The 24703-nt window shown below is 38.4% G+C and overlaps 1 protein-coding gene across 1 annotated transcript in view; it reads left to right on the forward strand.

Annotated features, from left to right (window-relative positions):
- CTNND2 (catenin delta 2) overlaps window positions 1-24703 on the forward strand; it is a gene marked incomplete at both ends in the record, with an annotated part of 525744 nt that overhangs the window by 115082 nt on the left and 385959 nt on the right. Inside the window, one exon of the mRNA XM_084281644.1 lies at window positions 14274-14386. Within this exon, the coding sequence (XP_084137770.1) occupies window positions 14274-14386 (113 nt within the window). The remainder of the gene's footprint in view (window positions 1-14273; window positions 14387-24703) is intronic.

Consider the following 24703-nt stretch of genomic DNA (forward strand, 5'->3'; position numbering starts at 1 on the left):
CTTTGCAGGTGACTGGCACAGGTGGTGGAGTCTGCCACCCCCTTGGAGGTCTTCAGAAACCATGCCGGTGTGGTCCTGGGCTGCCTGCTCTAAGTGGCCCTTTCTGGGCATGGGAATAGGACCAGATGACCATCAGAGGTCCCTTCCAACCTCAACCCTTCTGTGATCCTGCAAAGATTTCTGTCATGTGTGTTCAGGGCCTAGTGTGGTGCTGAGATACTGCCTTGCGGTGTCCGAGCAGGTGGGTTGCAACTGGCCAGAGTCATCTCATGTCCTCGATAGGCTGTGCAAGCGTGCGCTGCCGTTCCAGGTTCACAGCTTAAGCTAGCCAAGATCATTCAGAAATGTCAGCCTTCATCTGTACGCGTGAAGTAAGAGCAAGGGCCCAGGCACGGCCTTGGTTCGTGGCAGGAGCGGTTTTCCTCGTGCTGCCATGGAGACGGTGCCTATGTCTGTGGCACGCAGGCGCTGCCAGATCTGGGGAGCAGGGAGCCTATGTTTCGCTGAGCCCCCGCTCCCACCGCGGTCAGGGGAGGCAGATTTAAGATGGGAGGTGACCATAGCTTGGAAACTGTGGCTGGAGATCAGTTCTTACACCCCCACACCCCTTCCTGCCATTGTATTAGCTTGAGGTGCTGAGTTTAAAATTCAGTGTTGTCTGGCTTGTTTTGTTTGTTTGTTTGTTTGTTTTGTTTTGTTTTATACTTTGCCTTACTTCAGCAACTCTGATACCAAAAAACAGTCTGTTCTGAAAAGGGAGCACGAATTCCTATCTGCTTGCTCTGTGCTCATGCCCTGGGGCTGTAACGATACGCATTATATGTACCTGGTCTTGCACAGAATAGTTGGAGGTAATGATGTTGCCAGAATAAGGCTTCTGCATTCATCATGCAAGGTTAGATCCAGTTTTGATTGTTGTCTTTTGCTGTAATAATGACTTAAACTTCAGGTGACTTCTACAGCAATGTCAATGAAATACCCTGATTGCAGTTATGGAACAAGTTGATTCATTGATTTGAATTACTTTCTTCCCATTTTGATGATAAATACCAATGATTCCTATGGCATTCTTATTTTATAATTGTACTGTAGCTGTAAGGCTGGTTATCTCTGCTGTAAGGAACATCCCTGTAGAGATGCTTCTGTCCATTTTCATCTACTGACGTTTCGGTGGCAGATGACTAGTGTTAGAACCAAGAGTCTGTAATCACTGTTGTTGTGAATGCAGCTTCATTGTTTTAGTGAGGACTGATACTTCTGGAAGTGTCATTTTTATGTCTGATCTCCCAGAATCATAGCCACAGATCCACTACAGTGCATCAAATTCTTGTGTTCCATTTTCCATGGAATGAATACTGCACAGCTTTTGTTTGGCTGTTTATTAAAAACATTGTGTTATACTGGAGGAATGGTCCAGATTCCAAGTCTGGATGTTTTGTGGATGAAAATATATATATGAAAATATAAATATATATATATATACGTGATTGATTATGTTTTCTGGTTTCTGTTTTGTGGCAATCGATGACCGTATGCGGAAGGAAGAGTAAGAAGAAGGAAATACATGATACTGCAATATAATAATAAAAACCTGCCTGTTTTCACATTTTGACAACCCAGTAAATTCATTGTGTGTTTAGTAAACATCAATAAACATGTCCTTTAGGTAAAGAACCACCTTCTTTCACCTGTTTCCAAGTCTGCCTCTTATTCATTTGCTATGCCCTACTTTCTGGTTTGGAAGAGCTAATGAATATGCCGTATAGGGTTTTGTAGACCTCGGTCATATCCTCCCTAAGTTGTTTCTTTTCCAGATGGAAGCACCACATCTCTGTTTTTCCTGGCAGAAAATCCATTTCATACCTTTGATCATCGTTGCAGCCCTTCTCTCCGTCTTTTCAGTTCTGCCACGTCATTTCTGACATGAAAAGAGCAGAACTTCCCTTGTTCAGTGGCATAACATTGTGGTAGTAAAGCTGGTGATCAAACACTGGTGATGTGATGCTGCTGACCATAGGGCTGTTCATATGATGACAGAGGCATTGACCAAGCCAGAGCTCCTGAGGGAGGGAATGCAGACTCTTGGTAAGTGAGAGCAGGGAGGGCCTGCTGCTCTTCACTGGGCAGGGGTCAGGATAGGGGCTTCACCTCTGGGGCACATATCCTAATGGACTGTGGAGCTGGCAGGCGTAGGAACTGCATGCAGTGCAGGTAAGTTATTTTTCAGTAGGGTGACTGAGCAGGAAATAAAGAAGATTTCAGCGATGTAGCAGGGACAATATCTGAGGCCTCTGTGCAGAAAGCAGAAGATCAGAAGCAAACTTAAATAGGGGAAAGAATAGCAAAACAAGCCACCCTGGAAGCTTGAGACCTGTGGCAGCAAGGCAGCAGCTCCACTCTCATTTAAAAAAAAAAAAAAAAAAAAAAAAAAAAGGCTTGAAGAACAGATGCAGAGTCTTGGCAATAGAATGGAAAGATGAATACATTCCTCTGGAAGAGATAACCAGGCCAACAGCTTAACAGGTCTAAACAGTCAGGGAGAAGAAACAGTATCAGCAGCAGGAGAGTCCTTTCTGTGGGAAACTGGTGTGCATCTGGTGACTTGACACACAGTCATGGGATGCTGGCTGCTTCCATCAAGAATCCTAACGACTCATCAAGCCCAAAGACTCACTGCCCTTCCATGTGGGAACCAATAATATTGTGAAGTGTGACCTGGAAAAAGTTAAGCAAGACTGCAGTGACCTTCAGGTTGAAGTCAAGGAGACAGGTCCTCAGATTTTCTAGTCAGTTTTGCCAGGGAAGAGTGCAGGCAGAAGTGGGCTTATTTTTTAGGTCAACACCTACCTGTGTGGCAGGTGTCACTGACAGTATTTCAGCTTCCATAATCAAGTGACACTCTTCAACCACTGTGAGCTACATGGGGAGAAGAGAGACACTTATCAAACAGGTGCTGGGACATCTTTTCCAATTCTCTCTGACAATAAATTGGACTTGAAGCTAGGGTTAAAGAATTGGAGACAAGCAAGGCCAGAGGGGACAGTATGAAAGCACGTATGGAGCAGAGTGAGAGGGGAGGCTATGATGCGCTCCTTGGAGGCAAGGAGCAGATGGGACATCATCTCAAGTGCCTGTGCACCAATCCTCACACTCTGGAGAACAAAACAGAAGAAATGGAGTTCCTTGTATGGTCTGAGTTGCAATGTCATTGGAATTACAGGAACACAGTGGGAAAGTTTAAGTGTCTGGAGTCTTGATTTTCTTCTACAGCTGCTTCTTGAAGCACAAGAGTAGGTCTAACCTCTTAAGAAGGAAAAGGAGAAGGCATAAAAAGAAATTAGCTGGAAAGAAGTGAGCTACAGAGAGCTCAGATGGAGAAAGAAGCACTAGAGCAGTGCAAAATGGAGCAGACTCCCAAAGGATCCCCTTCACCTTGAGGATCACCTTCTGTAACTGCATCTCCCATTTTGCTTTTCCAGACTGTGAAAAGATCTTTCTAAAACTTCATGTAATCAACCTTACTGTCATACATGCTTCTGTATCATTGGCAAACATGGTCACGCTCTTGTACCCTCCTTGTTTCAGGTCGGTTGTATGTGTATTAATCAGTGTTGAAAGAGAACTTCACTGGTGGACACGTTCATCTGTGAGAGTTTACCCTTTATCTCCTTATCTCCTGTTTAGCTCTATATCTCCTGTTTAAGAAAGTATTTTGCCATACAGAAGCCATCTGGATAAGTAGTTCATGTTTATCACGGTGTCCGCTAATTCTGTTCCATGCAACAGGCCCTACTAATTGGCCTGGTACAAATCAAATCTCCCTGGAAACTGGCACCAAATTCAGTGTCTTTCAGTTCTCAGGTACTGCATGAGTTTTAAGGGATGCGTGTTTTTAGTTCCTTGAGAACTCCCGAGGAAATAAACTGGACGATGAGATGGCACTGTTTATTTCATCGCTGTGTTTCATGAACCTATTCTGAAGTCACTTCAATTTCTGATAGATTCTGTCATAAAACTCCCTCAGTGAGTTCTTACCACAGGAATTTCCCATGAATTAGCACAAACCTCTCTGAAGGAATCACTTAGTTTCTCTTCAGTGAACCCTTTTGTATCCTGATCACACAGTGGCCCTACAGAGTCCCCAGGCAGCTTTTTGCTCCTGATGCATTTGAAGGAGGATTTGCTGTTAGCTTTGATGCCTTTGGATATTTGCCCCTCAAAACCATATTGTCCTGTCTTGTGGTTTTATGTTCAACCTGTCAGTATTTATGGTCACTTAGGAGGAATACGATTTCAGCTTTCAGAAGGAGACTTTTTGTTTCCGTTGACTTCCTTTGCCTTCCCGTTTCACTGTACTAACTTCTTGTTGTTGTGTCTTAAGCTTTTCTTGACTCCTGTGTTGGCCCTGCATGTGCTTCCAGTATGATGTTATTAAGGATGCCATATCGTGCTACCTGTGAGGACTTAACTCTTAGCTAATGCTCGACTTTGTTTTTCTCTTTATTAGGTTTGATGTTAGGAAGAACTTCTTTACCGAAAGAGTTGTTAGACATTGGAACAGGCTGCCCAGGGAAGTGGTGGAGTCACCATCCCTGGAAGTCTTTAGAAGATGTTTAGATGTAGAGCTTAGGGGTATGGTTTAGTGGGGACTGTTAGTGTTAGGTCAGAGGCTGGACTCGATGATCTTGAGGTCTCTTCCAACCTAGAAATTCTGTGATTCTGTGATAACTGGTCAGTTTTCTGGCTTTGGTAGGGAAGTTAGATCTGAGCACACAATGATCACTGCTAAAGAGCAACTTCTCAGCTGCAAGGTGTCAAATCATCTTTTGTCCACTGTTTGAGACTATGGCAAGAATTCGGTCTTTTCTTGTGGGCATCCTGAACACTCCCTACGCTGGGATCCAAAATCCAGTCTCTGTGTGATGTCTTGCTGTCACCCTTCCTGTGGACTGTACAAGCCATAGAGAGAGTAGAAGACTCCCAGAACTATTAATTTTGTACCCTCCTTGCTTCTCTAACCTCTTTCAAAATGTCTCTCTGTTACTAGACAGCCAGTACTGCAGATTCCATACTGTGTTTTTGTAGTGTCAACCCATACAAGTTATTTTCATTCAATTAGATAAAGACCTTACAGTCAAATTAAAGAAATTATCTTCGTCCACACTACAAGTGTTATTCTGAACTGTGTGTTCCTTTCCTTCTTGTTTTCAAACAGGTAATTTTTAGACTGTAATTTCATTATGAAAACCTTTTTACTTTGTTCAAATGATGAGCCTATTCATACCACATTAAGATCATAATGTTACCTTTTTAAAACTAACATTTTCGTTACTAATTGCTTTTCTCTTTCATAAGAAACAATATGAATCTGTTGGGAATTACCTTAATGCATGATATTTCTGCAGGGTAGCCAGAAAAGGAATGAATTGTCTAATTATTGTACTAGTTCTCATCTTTTTGTATTTTTAATGGCAGAAGTAATGAAAGAGGAAAAATTCAGAAGCCTATTTTGGACTATCAAGTTTAACTGCTACTGCCATAGAATCATCTGTGAGAGAAAATGAGTAAATCTTGAGGGCTTGCAGTCCTTAAGCTCAACTTTTTAGCCAATGTTGTTTGAAAGACTCTTTCCTTTTTTCTTTACTACTTCAGAGTAGTAGATATATGTAATTTATTTGACTAATCAATGTACTCTCTGCTAGAATACTAGACTTTTGTTGTTGTTGTTTAAAAACATTATAAAATCAGATTCATTATAATTCTCTATTTGTTTGAAAGTCCAGCCACATTTAGTAAGTGTAGCAAACTTGAGTCCTGAAAGTATGCAGAAAATCAAGCTTCTGTGTTATTAGCTGGAAGAAAAGAAGAACAAAATCTTGTAGACATTTGGTTACATAGAGTAAGTTATCCTAAAAAATAACTAGCCTGTTTTGCTTTGCTATATAATTTCTGAATCTCTGACCAACATATTAATGACTAGTCCTTTAATAGCTACTCATGATAATATTCAGATCCACAATCCTGATTAATTCAAACATTCAATGATAATTGCAAATTACGCAGTCTGTTCTTGGATGTACTACACTGACAGTCTATGTATTGATTGAGAAATCAGTCTCGTACAAGACAAGTGAAAACAAGAGAGAAGATTGTTCACCTGAATAATTTCTCCACTGGAAGCAGGAGAAGAGGAAGGGACCAGACATCTCTAATTCCTTAAGACCATTCTGGGCAGGATTTATAGTGCTTGCTCTTCATCTGCATGCAATGCCTAGGATGACATGTAACTTCAAAACTCTGGAAGGGAAGACTAGTAAGAGACGTATAAATGGAGAACTGGAGAACCCCATGAGTGAGATGCTGGAGAAGACTTTGAATTTATAAACACTGACAAAAAGATTGCATGCAAAGAGTTGTGTGGCTTTAGTATGTATATATGTTGGTGAGTATACTGACACCTCTGTAGGTATCACTAGCATCTCGACATAATGCACAGCAGACTATAGATCAGAGAAGAAAGAAAAGTGGAACCTGAGTGTGTTGTCAGAATCAAAAAGTGTTCTCTCGGTGCTTTGCTGTCCACATCATTTTTAGAAGTTTCACTTCATGAAACCACATTGTTTCACTTTCTTAGCTTTTCACATCTTTAAACCATACAAATAATCTTTACATCATCATAAGCATCTTCCGGCTATAACAGGGCTACGTTGCTCTTTTCAGAACAGAAATGCCCTACAGATATGTATCAGAAGATTAAGGTAAAAGGCATCAGTCCACAGTTCTGTCTGATGTGCTAGATTTCCTGAGCATGCAAAACTGGGCTCCAAAAACTGCCACCATAAAAGGATTTTTTAAAATGTTATTATTTTCAACATAGATTTAGTAAATCTTTGACAGCAGAGGAGTAAACCAGGATTACAATTTCAGGCCAATTTAATACTGAAGAGTCAGGATCTGTTACTTAACTCCAGCCCTGTTTCTCTCACTCTCTTTGGAGAATATCCAGTGTCTCAGAAGTTTTGTTTTGCTACCACCTTGAACTTTACAATTAATAAGCCCTAAAGCAAGTCAAAGTGAGTTAGAAAGTCAATTTATCTTACATCCTCTTTACATTGCTACTCCGAAAGGAGTAGTAGCCAACATATGAGATAAGAAAGCTCTTAGTAGTTCTAATCCTGTCCTAACAGTCCAAGGCTTTTGCTTACATTTCATTACTTTGGGGACTGAAGTAGTTTGCCTGAGAGGAAGTGGAATACCACAGCAATCATGGTGCATGATAAACCATTGTGTGTGTTGGCAAGGGATGCAAAAACTAGTGAGAAGGGGAAAAAAAGGGAGAGAGCTAAAAGATGGAAGCTGAATACAAAACAGGAGGAAAAACGGAATTAAAAGGGACTGGGTAATTTGTAACAAAAAAAAATAAATAATTTGAATAACTTTGGTGATTGTGATAGAGAAGAAATAATGTAATTTTGCTAGGAACAGAAGTCCAGGCAATTGGGCAGTATGCCTTCAGAGAGCCAGGCTTGCCTGTAACTCAAAGAGGAACCAGGGCAGTGTGCCTGGAGAGCTGAAACATGCAACTGAATGTAATTGTGACCTCATTTGTATCAGAATCCAAAAAATAGAAAATAAAATGGGGTCTGATTTCTGTAAAAGTTTTTAAAGGCATGAAAGGGATTTCTCTGAAGTAATCTTACATGAAAAGGAAGAAATAGTGTATATTTAAACATGATCATCTAAACTTGTTCTTGACTTCATAAATAATCCGTATGAAAACCAGCATAAATTGGGAATTGCTATGCTAGTCTCCTGTAGATAAGCACGTGATTGTAAAAGCTCTCGCATAGGGTGAGTGCATGAACTAGAAAAATGGAGGTTCTAGCTGATAAAATGGTAGCACTTGTGCCAACTCGTATGTATCTTTTGTAAGCAGGATGATGATCAGAGTTTGGTAGTCATCGATCTATTCTGGGCAGGTCTCTTCTTCTAATCCATAAAACAGATTGGCACATGTCTTGGAACAGTAATTCCCAGAACTTGTCAGTTCTAGAATCCCGGAAAGTCTCTGGAGACCATCGGAGGTCTACGCCAAGCAGGACTGGCTTCAGTGTTGGATCAGATGAGCAGTTGAAAACTACAAGAATGGAAATTTAAGATTTCACAACCTGCCTAGGCAACTGCAACCTCTTCCAGAGTTTAAGCACCCTTGATGTTTTGTTTTGTTTTTGTTTTTTTTTTTCTGTCTTTTTGTTTTGCAAATTCTGACTGGATATAAGGCATTATTGCAACTTGTCACTGCTGCCTTTTGTCCATTCATTTGTTACGTACCTCTAACTAGAGTCTGGTGCTGTCTTCCCTACTGTCCCCCATTAAGTAGTAAAAGTCTGTAATTAGGTCCTCAGGAGAACTTTTCTTCCCCAGCCTAAATAAATAAATAAATCATTCAGCTTCTCCTTTTTCAATATGTGCTTCAATCCTCTAACCATCTTGGTGGCCTTCTGAAGTTTTGTCTTTAAAATCTTGTGTTTCTTGTTCTTTTGGCCCCAAACCAGGGACTGTACTCAAGATGCAGCTTCAGGACTACCAAACAGAGAGGGATAATTATTTCCTTATCCTGCTGCCAGTTCTCTTGGTAGCACAGCAAAGTATATTGTTGGCCATCATCACCACAGCATTGCATTGCTGACTCGCAACTTCTTGTCCACTAGACTGCCACATCATTTTTGTGGAGATGCTGCCCTGATTATATGGGATTAGTCCAACCTTCATGCAGGACTTCTCATTTTTCTCTTTGGAACTTCGTGACATTCAGGACTTTATTTTTTTTTCTTTCTTGAACTTCATGATGTTCCTGTTGGTCTGTTTCTGCAACTTCTCAAGGTTTGTCTGAATGGCAGTCCTGCCCTTCAATATATGAATTGCTTCCTCCAAATTGATGTCACCTGGAAACTTGAAGTTTCATACAGGTACATTCATAGCTATTACCAAGACTTTTTTTTTTTCTTTTTTTTTTTTTTTTACTCTTAACTTTTTATGCCTCCATTAAGATCCTGAGACGTGTTTACCACAGAGTTACTGGAATTTTCCACTGCCCTGTTCATCTAATTATTGCCTTGTTCTGGGCAGTTACCCACACCCTAATTTTATTAAATGGAGAAGAATGAAATGCTTCAATGGAAAAGAGTAAGAACAGTACAAGTGAAAACACAGTCCAATAACAGAGAAAGAGAAGCTAGAATGGCTGAATGGTACCGTCTAAAGCCCAATTTTGAAGCTTCTGAACAACATTCAGTGTCAGATCGATAGGGGTGTTGCTAGTGATGTTTTTAATCAGGCTTGAAAGCATCAAGACTTCCTGTTTACCTTCTAAATGCAGGGTGGGCTGTCAGGTCTCGTTCATGTCTGAATGCTATTCCAGGACTTCCAACAAGTTAAACTTTTCTAGATTTTCCTGTTTTCCACAGGAAGTAGGTACCTCGCATGCAGCTGCTCATGTTTTTCCAGTATGATATGTTAGGAAGTTTTTGTTGCCGCCACAGTGCTAATAATGGCTTAATTGGGAGTTTAGAGATGTGCAGTGTATGGAAGTATGCATGATGCCGTAGGATATGCATAGCAATATACACAGACGGCTTGTGACATTGAGGTACAACTTCTCTTGTTGAATAGATTAAAACAAGGTAGAGAGTGTTGTACATTTCCATGTCCTGTGCACCTTAGGAAGTTCTGTGTTTCCTGAGATATTTCTATAAGAGACTTCAGTCCACAAGAGCATTTCTTTTGTTTAGCTGTAACCAAGCATTCTCTATTCATCTCACCAGGGATTCCCAACCTTTCCTCAGTACTGTTATTTGTCTGTATTTGAAGATTTAAATGACTGTCAGTGTACCAATGTGGTTTTATGTAGCGTGTTTACAGTCAAAAGTGAGACAATTTTTCTCTTTTAATGTTATGGAGCTAAGATTCTTAGGAATTCAATAAATTCATAAGTCTGGTCAGCCTAAATTTAGATCAAATTCGGTTTAGATTAAAATTATTTTTTCAGCAGTTTTCTACCATCTCTGATAATTTTATTGTGCCTTTTGCTCAGCATCATTACACATCTGTCTGTGAAAGGATTGAAGGATTACTTTTAAGATTGCAAAGGGCAGAGTAAGGCGGGATCAGCTTTAGGTATCAGTCAGATTTCTTTGGAGCTGTTTTACTGCTGCCGACATGCAAATGAGCCAGTACAAGCCACTCAGCAGGTACAGATGAGAAACTTTGGGTCGGGCCTGTTCAGTTTTCTGGACCACTGCTAGACACGTAGTTTGCCTCAAGTCTTATTTACTGCTTGATGCTTTAGTGGCTGCAGAGGGTAGATGGACTACCACACTGAAAAAGAAAACCTGTTTAGTTGCCCTTTATAGACTAATTAATTTTATTTTTTTTTCCCCAAAAAATGTTGATAGTGGACAATTACGACTTTTAAACACAAATTGCTTCATGCCCTAGCAGATAGGTACTCTTTTTAGCACTTCAGAAGAATTTGATAAAGTTGTCATGAAGTTCCTCCCTTTCCAAGCTGCTCTCCTGCGTGATTTCTCTGGATTACTCCCATCATGATGTCTAATCTTTCTGTTGGCTTCACACTCCCACACTTTCTCTGTTGCTAGGTGCTAAGGACTGTCAGACTGGTCACTTCAGCTTTGCGTTGCCTTTGCATGTGCACTTTGCATTGGCATCATTGGCCTTTGCAGTCTATGAGGCTGTGTTTGACGTGGCCTTACTTAGATCAGTTTTCATGTTGCATTGTAGGTCCTGCAGTTCTTCATTCTGCGATTGTCTTGACAACAGATTTGCATGATCAGCGGGTAGGAATTTGTTTTTAAATTTGACGTTCAGATTAGCTTGGTTCCGATGAATAATAGAAGGTTGTGATGATAACACAACATGGCATGAACTGGCGAAAATGACTGTAAACAGAACAAGCAAGACAAATGATGGAGTCAGGTTCAGTGGTTATTTTTATAAAATGTAAGCAAATACTGTTTCTAGTTTCTGTCTTCTTGCACTGTGACAGCTGCTTGAAATCTAAACATATGGATTTATTCAAATATTAGTCACTCTAACTGCTTCTCATACGAAGAGGAGGAAGCTTATTAATTTTTTTCTGACAGATTCTTGATGAAAAGGAATAGCAGATTCTCCCTACTCTTATTTGAGTCCTTTTCTTCTTTCGCTCCTGAGGCAATGCTGTGGACCTGCATGTTGGACATCACATGAGGGAATACTTAACACAGTTTTTTGTTATACTGAATGTTGAAAATAAGGAATGAGGATAGTTGTGTGGGTCTGCCCCCTCACACACCCTCAGTCCCCCCACCGTTGTCTCCTTCCTTCTCTTGGTAACTTCTGATGTCACCTGATAGAAGACGATGAAGTGAGAAATGGCAGACATTGAAGCAGGCTAGTTAGGAAATTACTGATTACCTGTTCCAGCCACTTTCATGCTCTAGAAACCCAAGGATATTTTTTTCCATAAGTGATCCAGTACCTCTCTGCTTCCTGTTTAAGAAGGGTTGTACGCACAACTGTCCTTTTCCATTCATCTCTGCAGGGCAGGACTTAAATAATGTGGACAGTGAAAGCAGAAAACATGGGTTTATACGTCTCAAGAAGAGAAGTGTTCCCTCAATAAGGGACTAATAGTTTAGAGAGAAAGCCTACCGAAACCTGTAATTTTAGGGAATTTGCTAAAATAGGAATTCGTATAGTAGGACTGAAGGAGATTAGTGGAGGGTGAGTCATGAAGTGTGCTAGGAAATGAGAGGGGGAATGCTGAAGAGAAGAGAAAGGAGTAGAAAAGAACGATAAATGATGGTCGTCAAATACAGAAAGGTGTATTTTGAAGAACAGATTCAGGAATAATTTGTCTTCAGAACATTTTCTTTCTTGCAGCATAAAGGTTTTAGTTAGGAAGATACAGAAATGTCTGGAAAGTAGTCAGTGGAGTGATTAACTGAAGAATACGTAGCACATAAAATACATGGTATACCATGCAGATAGCAGAAAAGGAAAAGGTGTTACAGGTGAAAAAAAAAAAAAGTGCCTTCTCTTAGGCCGTGGACAAGAACGTGTCTGGCCTACCCCAGCTGGGAAAGGAAGTGAAGGTGGACGGCTGAAGCCATTAAGCTAAGCTTCAAAGTCTGCATTGGTAGCATTGCCATGATAGAATAAAGTAACTTAAAAAGGCTGTGGAATAGACCAGCTGTTACAGCTTTTGTTTTGAAAGTAAGCTATGTTATGTTTGGTTTTGTTTTATTTCATGCTATCAAAAATTCGCAGTGCTTATGTGCTTAGGTATAAGCGTGCTCGTGTAGCAAATTCTATAGCACTTTGATTTTATGTTCTTCAAAACTTCAATAACATTTCTGTTACAATCCTTTCTGCAGTAAGTGTATTATTTCACCCAAATAAGGCCAGAATTTGAATAACAACTCTTGGAAAGTTGATCTACAGTCTCTTTTCAGACAAGTGATTTTATTAGGTGAGCAAGCAAACACTCTGTGTGAAGTAGGCGTATCTAAGCCAGATGATTTCTGTTAGGTGATTTTTAGTAGTGTTATCTATTAACAAAGAAAAAGACATTTTGGAGTACAACAAAAGCACATGCAGAGAATATTAACAACGATTCCTGATGCAGTATTAACATTCAGCGAGGAGTGTTAGGTCTTGGTTGCTCTTTACATCAATTTGACTCTTTTGATGGTGGTGTACCCTTGGTAGTCTTGCTTGGAGTAATGAATGCAGAATTAAGTAAGCTCTGTCAAATTAAAAAGTTAGTGGCCGCTTCAGTGTACACCAACTTTTTCTTGCTGTACATAATCTGTGTGGTGGTTCCCCCTTATGTTTAGCGCAGGAGAGAAATCATTCAGTGCCAGTAACAATAGAAACAAAGGGGGGTGGCCCAGCTAAGTCAGACAGAACAGCCACCAGCCCTTCCCTTCTTCCATTTCAGCTACTGTTTCCCTACTTACAAATTTTATGGCTCCATATACTACTGGGTTCTTGGTCAAAGATTTTAGGTAGCAGAGAGGACAAAGACTTTTTGGATCCTTCCTTCTGCCCCTTTCTCCCACATGCCAAGTTCCTCAGAGGCACGTAGTTGGGTCTAAGAGCTGAGCCCAGACCATTTTCTGTGCACCCTCTTCCATACCTCTGCAGCACGGGAAGGTCTCTTTAGAAAGAAAAGGCTGAGAAACAGAGAATGAATACATTTGTGTGGACACAAGAATAGTTTAACAAGTGGATTCAGAAAATACATCTCTTTCAGCCCTCAACAAATGCACAGAGAGGCCAGAAAACTTCTTCCTTTTACATATGAGCGTGATTTTGTGTGACTATGACCAGAATGAAAGGGCAGCAAAGTCTGGCAAAATTAAAAAAAACATAATTCCCTAAAAGCGTTTCTATTTTGTATTTGATAAAAGTACTGATACCATATTTGGGAAATACGGCTCTGTAGGGAATAGAAAGGATTTTACTTATTTTTTCTTGTTTTATTTATCAATTTATTTATTTATTTAAGAAAATAGTCTCTTGTGTATAAAAATGTAAATTTTTTAGAAATATATTTATGAGGTCTATGGATAAACCTTGCCTGGTGGGGCTAGTCTGGCTTCCATGACAGAGTAAATAAAATACATTCATTTAGTGACAGGATTTTTAATACGGCTTTTGTCCAAAACTTTGTGTTTCCCTTCTGCACATCATTAAATGCTGAAATTAAACCATGTTCAGTACGTAACAATATACCTTCAGTATAATTTATTTCAGTAGCCTGTACTATGATGACTGATTTTTTTTCATTTAGAAAAGCTTTAATTGCCATATGATCATCCGCAGAATTTTACATCTTTTTTTTTTAACTAATAGAAATTTTCTTATGATAATATAGTTAGATCACCTTTTGAAAGACATTTTTATTCTAGTAAGAGATCTGCGTAGACTGTGAATGACTTTAATATGGCTTGAATTGTTTAAATTCCATTCCTGATAAACTATTGATTCTATGACACGTATCATTAAAGTGAATGAAGGAATGAGTAGGTGTTACCTCAAAAACTTGAATTGTGAATGTGTTAAAACAAAAAAGGTTTTCCTGTAAGATACTATACTAGCTTTTTTTTTTTTTTTTTTTTTTTTTTGCATGATTATTGTTATGTGCTGAGATACCTTATTAATCTCGAGAGAAGTTAAAATGAATGGTTTCATTTATTTTTTTTCAGGAACTGCAATTTGAGAGACTGACTCGAGAACTTGAAGCTGAACGTCAGATTGTAGCTAGCCAACTGGAGAGATGTAAGCTTGGATCAGAAACTGGAAGCATGAGCAGCATTAGGTAATGTATAAATTACTAATTCCTATGTTTGGTAATGAATTTTGCTGCTGTTATGAATTGCCATTGAAAACAAATAGCATTGATCATCTTGTAAAAAAAATACGTATACATATATCAAGAAGCATGAGATTTTAGTCATTTGGAATTTTGCATTCTGATCCACATTTTTTTTTTAAAGTCCAAGAAGAGGATGAATTTTATGTAATTGTTATCTGCTTTGTCCAGTAACAAGATACTAGTCATATTTGGAATTCATTGACTTGCTGTAGTCTGAGTGGATTAATAGAAGAACTCCTGTTTCTGTTACCTGTTTGGTGGAATTCCTATTTCCAGCTATCATTTTCAGACAGAGATTTCTGAGAGCAGAGATGTATTTATAAGTGTGTGAATCTGTTTTATCAAAACTTCATCACTGAAAGTGTTAAAAGCTTTAGAGAGATCCTTTTACCTGCATATGTAATTAAGTTACATAAAGCTGCCAACTTGACATCAAAATGTGATAATATCACTTTAAAAATATGTTTTTAAACACTGGCTTTCGTAAATGAGATTATTCTGATAAATTGTTTGGATGATGGCAGTTGTACAAAAGCAGGTTGAGCTCTTGGTCAGTTTGGTGTGAGGAAAGATTTGGTAGCCTTGAGCTTCTTCATAGTAGTTTGTTCTCTCAGATGAAGTTAGTAAATGAAAGATGATAGCACTTTGGTTTCAAAGACCAGGAAAAATGCTGTATGGACATATCTCCCTTTTTAATTCGTGGAAATATTAAATGTGATATCTTCTGAATACATAAGATGAAGTACGATATGCCAAGCTTAGTATTAAGTTTTGTGTGATCCAAGTAGAAAAACATATGAAAATATCTGGAATTGGAAAAAATCTGTCACTATAGGAATAAATTCAGTTTAAGTAACTCAGACTGCACTTAAGTTAAATAAATTGTTTTCCATGTTAATTATGAAATAACTATTCAGTAGAATGCAACAGATGTAACAAAAATGCTATATGTAACAGTGCCGTTAACATGGCAAAATTCAGAAGAATCTTTCAGTAATTCAACAGAAGCTGTAGATGAAGTTCATCTAGGTACAAAAATTCTTAACAATAAATCAATAATTAACTCCCTAAGAGAAAAAATTATTCTAATCTATGTGTTCTTTTTTACCAGCTACACTTATTAGCATTAGAGAATCTGTAGTACTTTGAATTATTTAAACACAGAGTAGGTAACATTTTGCGATGTAGTACCATACTATATTTGCACTTGAGGTGCATTCCCACAGTAATTTCATTTTTACATGCGGTGTGACTGCATTTCAAAAAAGCTGCCTGAACTAAGTTTGAATAATGCTATTATCTTATGACTATTCCGGTTGGTGATACGGAGGCTGGGAAATTTCTTGTTTGGAAGGAAATGTTTTTTTGTGGTGGATTTCTTTCCTGTCACTGAAGTTAGACTTTTTAGTCATCAGTGGTGTCAAGGTCATCCATCTGTTTCCTAAGGCTCTTCAGTTGTTTGAGAAATTTAATAGTTTGACTACTAATCTCTCTGTAGAACAAACCTGGAATAATTTAGGAGACTGCATGTTTTTTAAAAAAAAGAAAATAATAATAATAATTGCCCTTGAAATATTTTACATAGGAGAGTTTAAAATTTCTAGCATTTCAAGTAGTTCTTAAAATGTTTTTGGTTAAAATAACATTGAAAACTTACAATTAAATAGGATTTCGTAGACTTGACATGTGATTTAAAAAGGAAATTACTAACAGTCTAGTATCGTTTGTGTTGGGTCATTGTTTTTCCCTTACATACTACATGGCCTTTTTTGTTAGTTTTAAAATATTCAAAAATTATGGAAGGGTGTAGAACAAACAAAAATATTAAATGAAATTAAATATCAATCAGGCTGATATGCTGACTTTCCAGCTGACTGGAGTCTGTAGAGTTAGACTTGCTTCAAAATACTTATTTCATAGATATAAACACCTGTGAAGCTAAGCTTTTTAGGCAGACATACCGTAAAACTAGGTGGCTAATTTTATTGAAAGTTGTAAGCATTTAAAAAATTACTCTTTTACTGATACAGTATAATTTGAAGAATTTTATGTCTTTGTTATTCAGCCAAGAGAGCAAACCCAGGAACTCTGAAGCAGGCTACACTTCCCAGAATAACCATAAAAACAAATGTCATTCATTAAGTTGTTAAATCATTTAAATGCTAACATCTTTGCTACTGAACTGGAAGTGACAATATTACAAGTTTTTGAATCATTCATTAAGAGTTCCCTAGTAGATTCCCAATTAATCCTGTCACTTCTGTAGCTATAATGATAATCTGCAGTTAACTTTTTTTTTTTTTTACAAGAAAATAATCAGAATTAATTTTAAAATACTGCTTGTATTTAGTATTAAAGTAAATTGATGTAAGTTACTGGGTTTGGCAAAACTTGATAATTCCTTTGAGAATAAAGATTCAGGTTCAGCAGATATTGATTCTGTCCCATGACTTTTTGTAATTAATGTTCACATTAACATTTAAAGTTTATTCACTTTCCTACTTCAATCAATTTCTTTCAAGCTAAGGAGTTCAAGTGATGAGAATAGTTCCAAAAATGTAGATTAAATCCTGAACTTTCTTAAGAGGTTTCAGTATGTGTACAGGGGAAACTGGAGATATTTGAAGTTAAAAATAATTGTGTTTTCTTATTAACTTGATAGAAATTAAAAACCCTCACAAAGCAACATTTCATACTGGGAAGATTATTTATTGACCCCATCTCTGTATCTGAACATAGTGGCAGTCTTCCTTTGAGACTGATCTCTGCTTAGAAGAAAAAGGAAGAAGACTGGGCTGATCAGAAGAATAAGTTTGTGGCTAACAAAAGAATTCTGAAAGAATTTGGGATTCCCTTAATCTTTTTTCAGCCTAGTATATGGGACATCTTCTGTCCTCTGAAGCAACAGTATGGATTTTAATATCTCTATCTGTCTTCTTAGCTTGTTATTATATGTAAATAGAGTGTACTTAAGGTTTCCATTACAGTCAGTATTATAGTGATAGCACAGTTTTGGGTCTCTGTTTATCTGTGTTTAGCTTTTGCTTTTCCAATTACAGAGCTGATTGAATGTGGAAGTGTCTTATTAGAGAGAGGGAAGAAGCCCCCTTCCTCCTTCCTAAAATTTTGTTATGGGAAGTCCTGCTTTTGAAGCTTCATTCTCCAGTCTTATGTTTGCTCTCCCTGAGTACAGCTTGTGTGATTCTGCCTAGTTCCATCCTTATACTGCTACACTTCTAAGGAAAAAGAAAAAAAATAAATAAAAAGCAAACAAAAACCTTGGGGACAAAACTATAACCAAAGTTCTGGAAAAATAAAGTGTGCTTCAACCATGTAATTAAAATACATGTTGGGGTTTACTTTTATTATCTCTTTTCTTCTTCTGATATTTTCACAACAGGTCAATAGCCAATTGCATTAGAGCACTTTTCACCCATGTGGAAAAAACTGTATAACCTTTGCTAGCAAGTATCAGTGGAGACCTACAGCTAATATAAAATCACAACAACAGCAATAAAACGCTAAGGACTGTACTTACGATGGGTACCACTTGCCCTATAGCAGTTTCAAATATACTGATGGAATAAGTGTGGGCCCATAACTATGGGAGACAGTAATACTGTTCCTGTCGTGGAGGAATTACTACGCCTCTAGTGGAGCGGAATGAGTGAACAGAAACTCCAGTGAAAACAGTGAGTGCAGTTTGCCCTTCACGTTTGTATAAGTAACAGAAAGCATCTCGAACGTGACAAAGCAGGATTTAAAATTAACAAAGGACTATTATTTCTGAAATTATACATGCTCAGCAGTACTGTGGAAGAAAGTAAGAAAAATCCCGCTCTGGATCCTTTTCTTGAAACAAGGGTTTTCATTGTTACTACTGAATAAATGAAGCCATTTTACTTTTCTGAATATGGGTTATAAAGATCCTCTTATTTTAATGTAGTTTATTCAAAAAAATAAATAAAATTAATTGATCTCTGAATGAAATGATGTGTCTGTTTTAAGCATGCTTTTTAGGCAGAACGTAAACTAAAACCAAAACTTAAAGCTCTTATTATTAAGCCTGTATAGGTAAAGACATTCTTAAAACCATCTTTAAATAAGTTGCATTTACTTTAAATTCTGTCATTTAAAGTGAAATCCTACCTCTGAGTCTCCAGTAGAAGTGACCATACATCCTTCAGTGATGCCACCATCATCATCACAGAAGGCTGTGCTGCCATTCAGCGAGACCTGGACAGGCTGGAGAGCTGGGCAGGAAGAAACCAAATGAGGTTTAACAAGAGCAAGTGTAGAGTCCTGCACCTGAGAAGGAACAACCACATGTCTCAGTACAGACGGGGAGATGACCTGCTGGAGAGGAGCTCTAAGGAGAAGGACCTGGGGGTCCTGGTGGATGACAGGTTGGCCCTGAGCCAGCACTGTGCCTTGGTGGCCAAGAAGGCCAGTGGGATCCTGGCGTGCATAAAAAGGAGCATGGCCGGCAGGTCAAGGGAGGTGATCCTCCCCTCTATTCTGCCCTGGTCAGGCCTCACCTGGAGTACTGTGTCCAGTTCTGGGCTTTTCAGTACAAAAAAAGACAGGGATCTCCTGGAAAGAGTCCAGCGGAGGGCCACAAAGATTATACGGGGCCTGGAACATCTTCCCTGTGAAGAAAGGCTGAGAGACCTGGGTCTGCTCAGCCTTGAGAAGAAAAGACTGAGAGAGGGTTTTGTCAATGTTTACAAATATCTTAAGTGTAGGAGACAGAGGGATTTGGCCAACCTCTTTTCAGTGGCTTGCAGGGACAGGACAAGGGGCAGTGGCCACAAAATGGAGCACAAGAAGTTCTGCACCAACATGTGAAAGAACTTCTTCATGGTAAGGGTGATGGAGCACTGGAACAGGCTGCCCAGGAAGGTTGTGGGGTCTCCTTCTCTGGAGATATTTAAGGCCCCTGCTGTAGGAAACTTGCTTTGGCAAGAGAGTTGGACCCAATGATCTCTGGAGGTCCCTTCCAACCCCTACAATTCTGTGATTCTGTGATCTGGTAGCATCTAGATTTATTATTCACATGCCTTTTCTTATCAGGGAATAGTCAACCTGGACTGATTATAATCAGCATATTTTAATACGGTAAATTTAGATTTTTTTTAATCACCTTAAAATTCACTCAAAATACCAAAAAGGATTTTTTTCTTGTTAATATTTGTTACATAGGTGGTATCAGACACAAGTATCTAAATCTAGTATGTGCAGCAGCTATCTATATTTGCAATGGTAGTCCAGCTAAACCAGCTTTCAGTGTTGTTTACTGACATATCTTGAACTAAAATCTTAAAAACAACTGCACATGCACATAGCAGAGAGGTATTTATAGTGCACTTCATAGTGGAGATACCAGGAAAATTGTTCTCAGTTTTACCTCCTCGGAACTGAAATTTTATGAAGTCTTCCTGTATGTCTTGAGATTGTGCCCTAGAAACCACATTTTTAGGAACATGCTATAAGCCTGTTATTTCTGGTTGCTTTTTTCTTTTTCTTTTTTTTTCTTTTCTGCACTTTTCTTGCACATCTAACACATGGCCCACAAGGAGCTGTGTATCCAGCTGTACTGTGAAGCTCCAGGTGGCTCAATTTTAGTCATTATAAACTTACAATATAACCTTTTTTTATCTTATTATAGAAATCAGGATACAGAAAGTAATGCAAGGTAACTTTTAATACCTCGATGCAACTGCTTATAGGTATGCAGCATTGGAGTCATTGTGCAATACTGGGATATGGCTCCATACCTCAGATTGATCCTGCCTGGTGAGAAATGATTCTAGTTACACAGGACAGATGGGTGGCATCAGTAGTTTGGATATGGAGTGACTTAATGATTTAGGTCTTACTAATACTTCACTTTTTCTGAAGATTGTCTCAGCAAGTACTAGATTCTGGAAGTGCTAAATTTCATGGTCGTATGTCTTTATAGGGACCTTGCCAGAAATATAGACAAGTGAGATACAAATATGAGTAATGAAAAAAAAAAAAAATCGCTAACTAAAATAGTTATTTGAGATACAATAGTTCATTTTCTCATACACCAAGGTGAAAACATACATGCTTTTTTTTCCTTTTGGTTACCGTTATTCTTACCGATGCCTTCAAAACTTCCCACAGTAAAATAAAAAAAAAAGACAGTGACAGGAAAACAATAGTTGTATAAAGCACATTATCAAAACTGTAAAGAGCATATGCTTATAAAAAACAGTTGCAAAATGAGATCTAGTAATGTTCAAATTTCTTATGATGTAACTGTTTTTCCAAGAAAACTAAAATGTATACTGCCACAATAACAGAGCTCTCTGTCTGCATGCATCTCTCTAAAGGTCTCCCATTTACCAAATGGTGTTTCAGGGTGTGTTGTTAGTCTCCAGCAATCTATTCACCTATCACAGAAATCTTTGGTGACTTTAGTGGTATCGAGTTGCTACTTGGTGGATGATGATCACTGTGCTAATGTGTTTCCTCTAGGTAAAGGCTGAAACCCAGCACTTCTGAAAGTCAGCCTACTGTTTTACATGCCTAAACACAGCATTTGGGCACTTCTGTTGTCTTTGTTTAGGAATAAGAATTTTGTGAAGTAGTGAAGTTGCCAAGAAGCAGAATGGACAGATTCTGCTTAATGTGACACGTATCACAACGCACCACGTCTGATTTCCTATGTGAATTTGACGTCAATAGTTGATGTTGCTGGCTTCATGTGTAGCACCACACTTAAGAGTGTGAAAGTCAGAGGATGTGGTTTAGAAGTAAGAAAAGTGGTTAGGGAAATACGGAGGTAAGTATTTTGAATACTATTTTAATAGTATTTTAATTGTTTGTTTTGCCTTGTACTTGCTCTCTCTTGATCTTTTGGCTATGAGATAGCGAAAAGATAGACTTGAACAGTGATGGACACTGTATCCCAGTAGACATTCCAGACTTGGTGAATAAGTTAGTTTGAGACCATTATTAATACATCAGACTTATGCCTGGATCATTTAGAGCAACCTGATATAACATTTGATTTTCGTATAATCCTGAATCTAGTAAAACAATTCAGTGATGGGGGAAGGCTTCTAATCTGAAAACTTGTTATTCTGAAAAGAAATTTTCAATGAATAATTGTTTATAATTTTCTTAATTTTCGAATTTAAGATTTTAGGTTTGCATGTGCTGTAGTCATGAAGAAAAAGTACATGTAACTATTACATATTTAGATGACAACATTCTTTTTCCATTTATTTCTACTCTTCAGTGGGACTGCTATTTCTATTTAGAGGTATGTTAGATATATTTTCTATTTAGAAGTGTATTCATTTTTTAAAATCTCTACAGCTGATTCAAAAGACAAAATGAAAACAATTGCCTTATAGAATTTCTTTTAATACATGGCTAGCCAAAGTATATATAATAAAGGATGTATTATAAATACCCTGCTATATGATTATGGTGGAGCTCTCATATTTGTCATAAGTATGAATTTGTCTGTACTCACTTTAAGGAAGTCCTGTATTTACTTCACTCAGAGGGTGATGAGGCCCTGGCACAGGCTGCCCAGAGAAACTGTGGATGCCCCATCCCTGGAAGTGTTCAAAGCCAAGGATGGGGCTTGGAACAACCTGGTCTGGTGGGAGGTGTCCCTGGTAGGGGGCTTGGAACTGGGTGATCTTTAAGGTCTCTTCCAACTCAAGCCATTCTATGATTTAGGAAGCCAGTGTTTGTGTTTTTTTTTTTTTAAATAAAAAAAAAAATCACAAAAAGTGAAAATTGTAAAACTTTTTGGTATTTCCATTAACTTAAATTTTTGCTTTGTACTAGTTCTCTACAATAAAGCACATTGAGAAAACAGATTCGTCCTGTTGATCTCCTACAGGGAACTAACTAGTTTCACGGATTTGAAGCAGTTAAGCTTCTGTTGCTGAAAGGCAAATTTCCAGCAAACGTCCAAGCAATTGAGTCTAGTGTGATTTTCTTTTTTTTTACAATACCTCCATATCTTTTGCAATAGTATTATAGGTCGTATCATTTCTAGACATATCTCTGAAGGCACTAACTCCAACAAGACTTTGTAAAACACCCCCTCCACAGATGCTCTCTCCCTTCTCCTGCCTGCCAAGTACTCTCCTTTTCTGCCTGAGAAATCACCTCCATGAGAGCAGTAACACAGTAACATTCAGCATTGCCAAACTTGTAACGCTGGCATGTTTATGAAATTAAGGTATCAGGTTTTATTTTAATCTCATCCACACTACTTCAGAGAAGTTATGACAATAACGATATAGATATTTTTCTCTCTAGTGCCTTAAGAAATGGTCTTTTCAGCTAAAAGCCTTTATTTGGGGCTGCTAGTTGTCACTTTGCTTCTCTCTCAATTAGCTTGTCTTTCATTATTCTTTTTTTTTGTTTCACTAATACCAGGACAATTAAAAACTCAAAAAAAGCATAATGAAGACAACAGAATAAAAACCTTTTATATTTTACATGTAATCATTTACTGATAAGTAAGCCAATGAAGACGGTTCAAGAATGTATTTTCCAACTCAGTGCATTGCTAGGATGATACTGAGATGTCTGAAAACTCTTAACAATTGTCACATTCACGTGTATGTCTTGTTGCAAGCCTGACACTTGAATATAGCACTAATTTGAAATATGCTTCCTAAGATCGATATTTCCATGTTTATCTTTATTGACATAAATCTTAGTTATATCTTACAGAATCAGGATCTGTGTTTGGACCACTTATAACAAACCATTTTCTGAAAAATTTGAGCAATACCAGCTGCCATTAAGGACAGATAAGCACTGCAGTAGATTGCCTAAAGAGACTGTAAATACTATCATTTGAAGCTTAAACACATGTAGAATATCTGTCAAGAATGGCATATGGATGACACAACTATTTCTCTACAGCCCTTCGAGCTCTACTTTTTATGATAGTTTGTTGGGCTCTGCTTTAATAATTTGACAATATCCTTTTTGTCCCCATCCTTACTTATCAGATGTTGAAATGTTTTTGGATAGGGCTGGAGGAAGACAAGACTGAGGATAATGCTGAGGGAAAGCACCTTGTTATTGTAAAGTTATTGAATTTAGAGTATTCTTAGGGAAGTTTGATTAAACTTGTCCAGGAAAGTTGATTTTTAATGCTTACTGCCCGTTGACCAAACATACTAGATACTATTTTATTTCTGATATCTTAGAAGTAGGTGTTTTATGGCTGAGAACAAATTCTGTAATACGGTGACATTATTTAATGGCCATGGGCAATTGAAATCAGTCACTGTAACAGAAATAAGGAAGCCAAGGTGCCTCAAAGAGTCAGTGTTGATGACAGAGACTAACTATAAGCATTATCTATCACTAATGTTGTCTACTGTTTTGTATTAAACCAAGATTTCAGTTGTCCCTTGTTTTGTCAAGCTAAGCCTTTCAGGTTAAATATTTCCTTCTCAAGATGCACATTGAGAGGCATGTTGAGATTCTCACAGGGATTTCAAGTAATCATCATCATCATCGCTGCTCTTGGTGTTGCTCTAGACTTGTGCCACCAGCCCTGATTCTCCTTGTGTCCCCTGCCCTGGGCCTTAACCCACCTTGCCCAGGCCTGGGCCCCCACAGCAGCCCCAGGGGCCACATCAGGGCCAGGCTCCTGCTCCCTCACCCCTGCCCATCCATGCTGGAGCTGGAAGGGCGGTCTATGTGGTGTTATCCCATCCATCCCCCAGAGTGGTCAGGGTGAGGAGGACTCTTTTCAAGCCCAATGTAAAGAAGTCAAGAAGCAGACCTCCAAGGGCCTGTGGGATCCCAGTTACTAGCGTGGGGGGGGGGAAGAGTATGCGAGGGGGAACACTTGTACATAAAGTGGGTGAGACATCTGGGAAAACCCAGATGCAGTCTAAAAAGTGAAGACTTAGATTTAATAGGCACACACATGAATCAGAGAGTCTGAGAAACGAAGAACGGGGCGGAGCTGGATGAGGAAAATGAGACTGGGGCAGAGTCTAGAGAGCAGGAGGACAAGGCAGAGATGTCATGTAACCATGTTGTGCCCTTCTTACTGTTGGAAAACCAAAGACAAAAGTTGAAAATTCCCATTCAAAACAGCTACTTGAGTTGAGATATGTGGGGTCTAATTGTTGAAAACAAATCTAATTTGCTGTTATGAGTAGTTATCACATCTGTATGTCAGTTCCTGAGATACTATCTTGTTATTAGGATCTCTGCATATCTGCAAGGCTGTAC

Source organism: Netta rufina (assembly GCF_964035555.1).
Source record: "Netta rufina genome assembly, chromosome: 2".
NCBI lineage: Eukaryota > Metazoa > Chordata > Aves > Anseriformes > Anatidae > Netta > Netta rufina.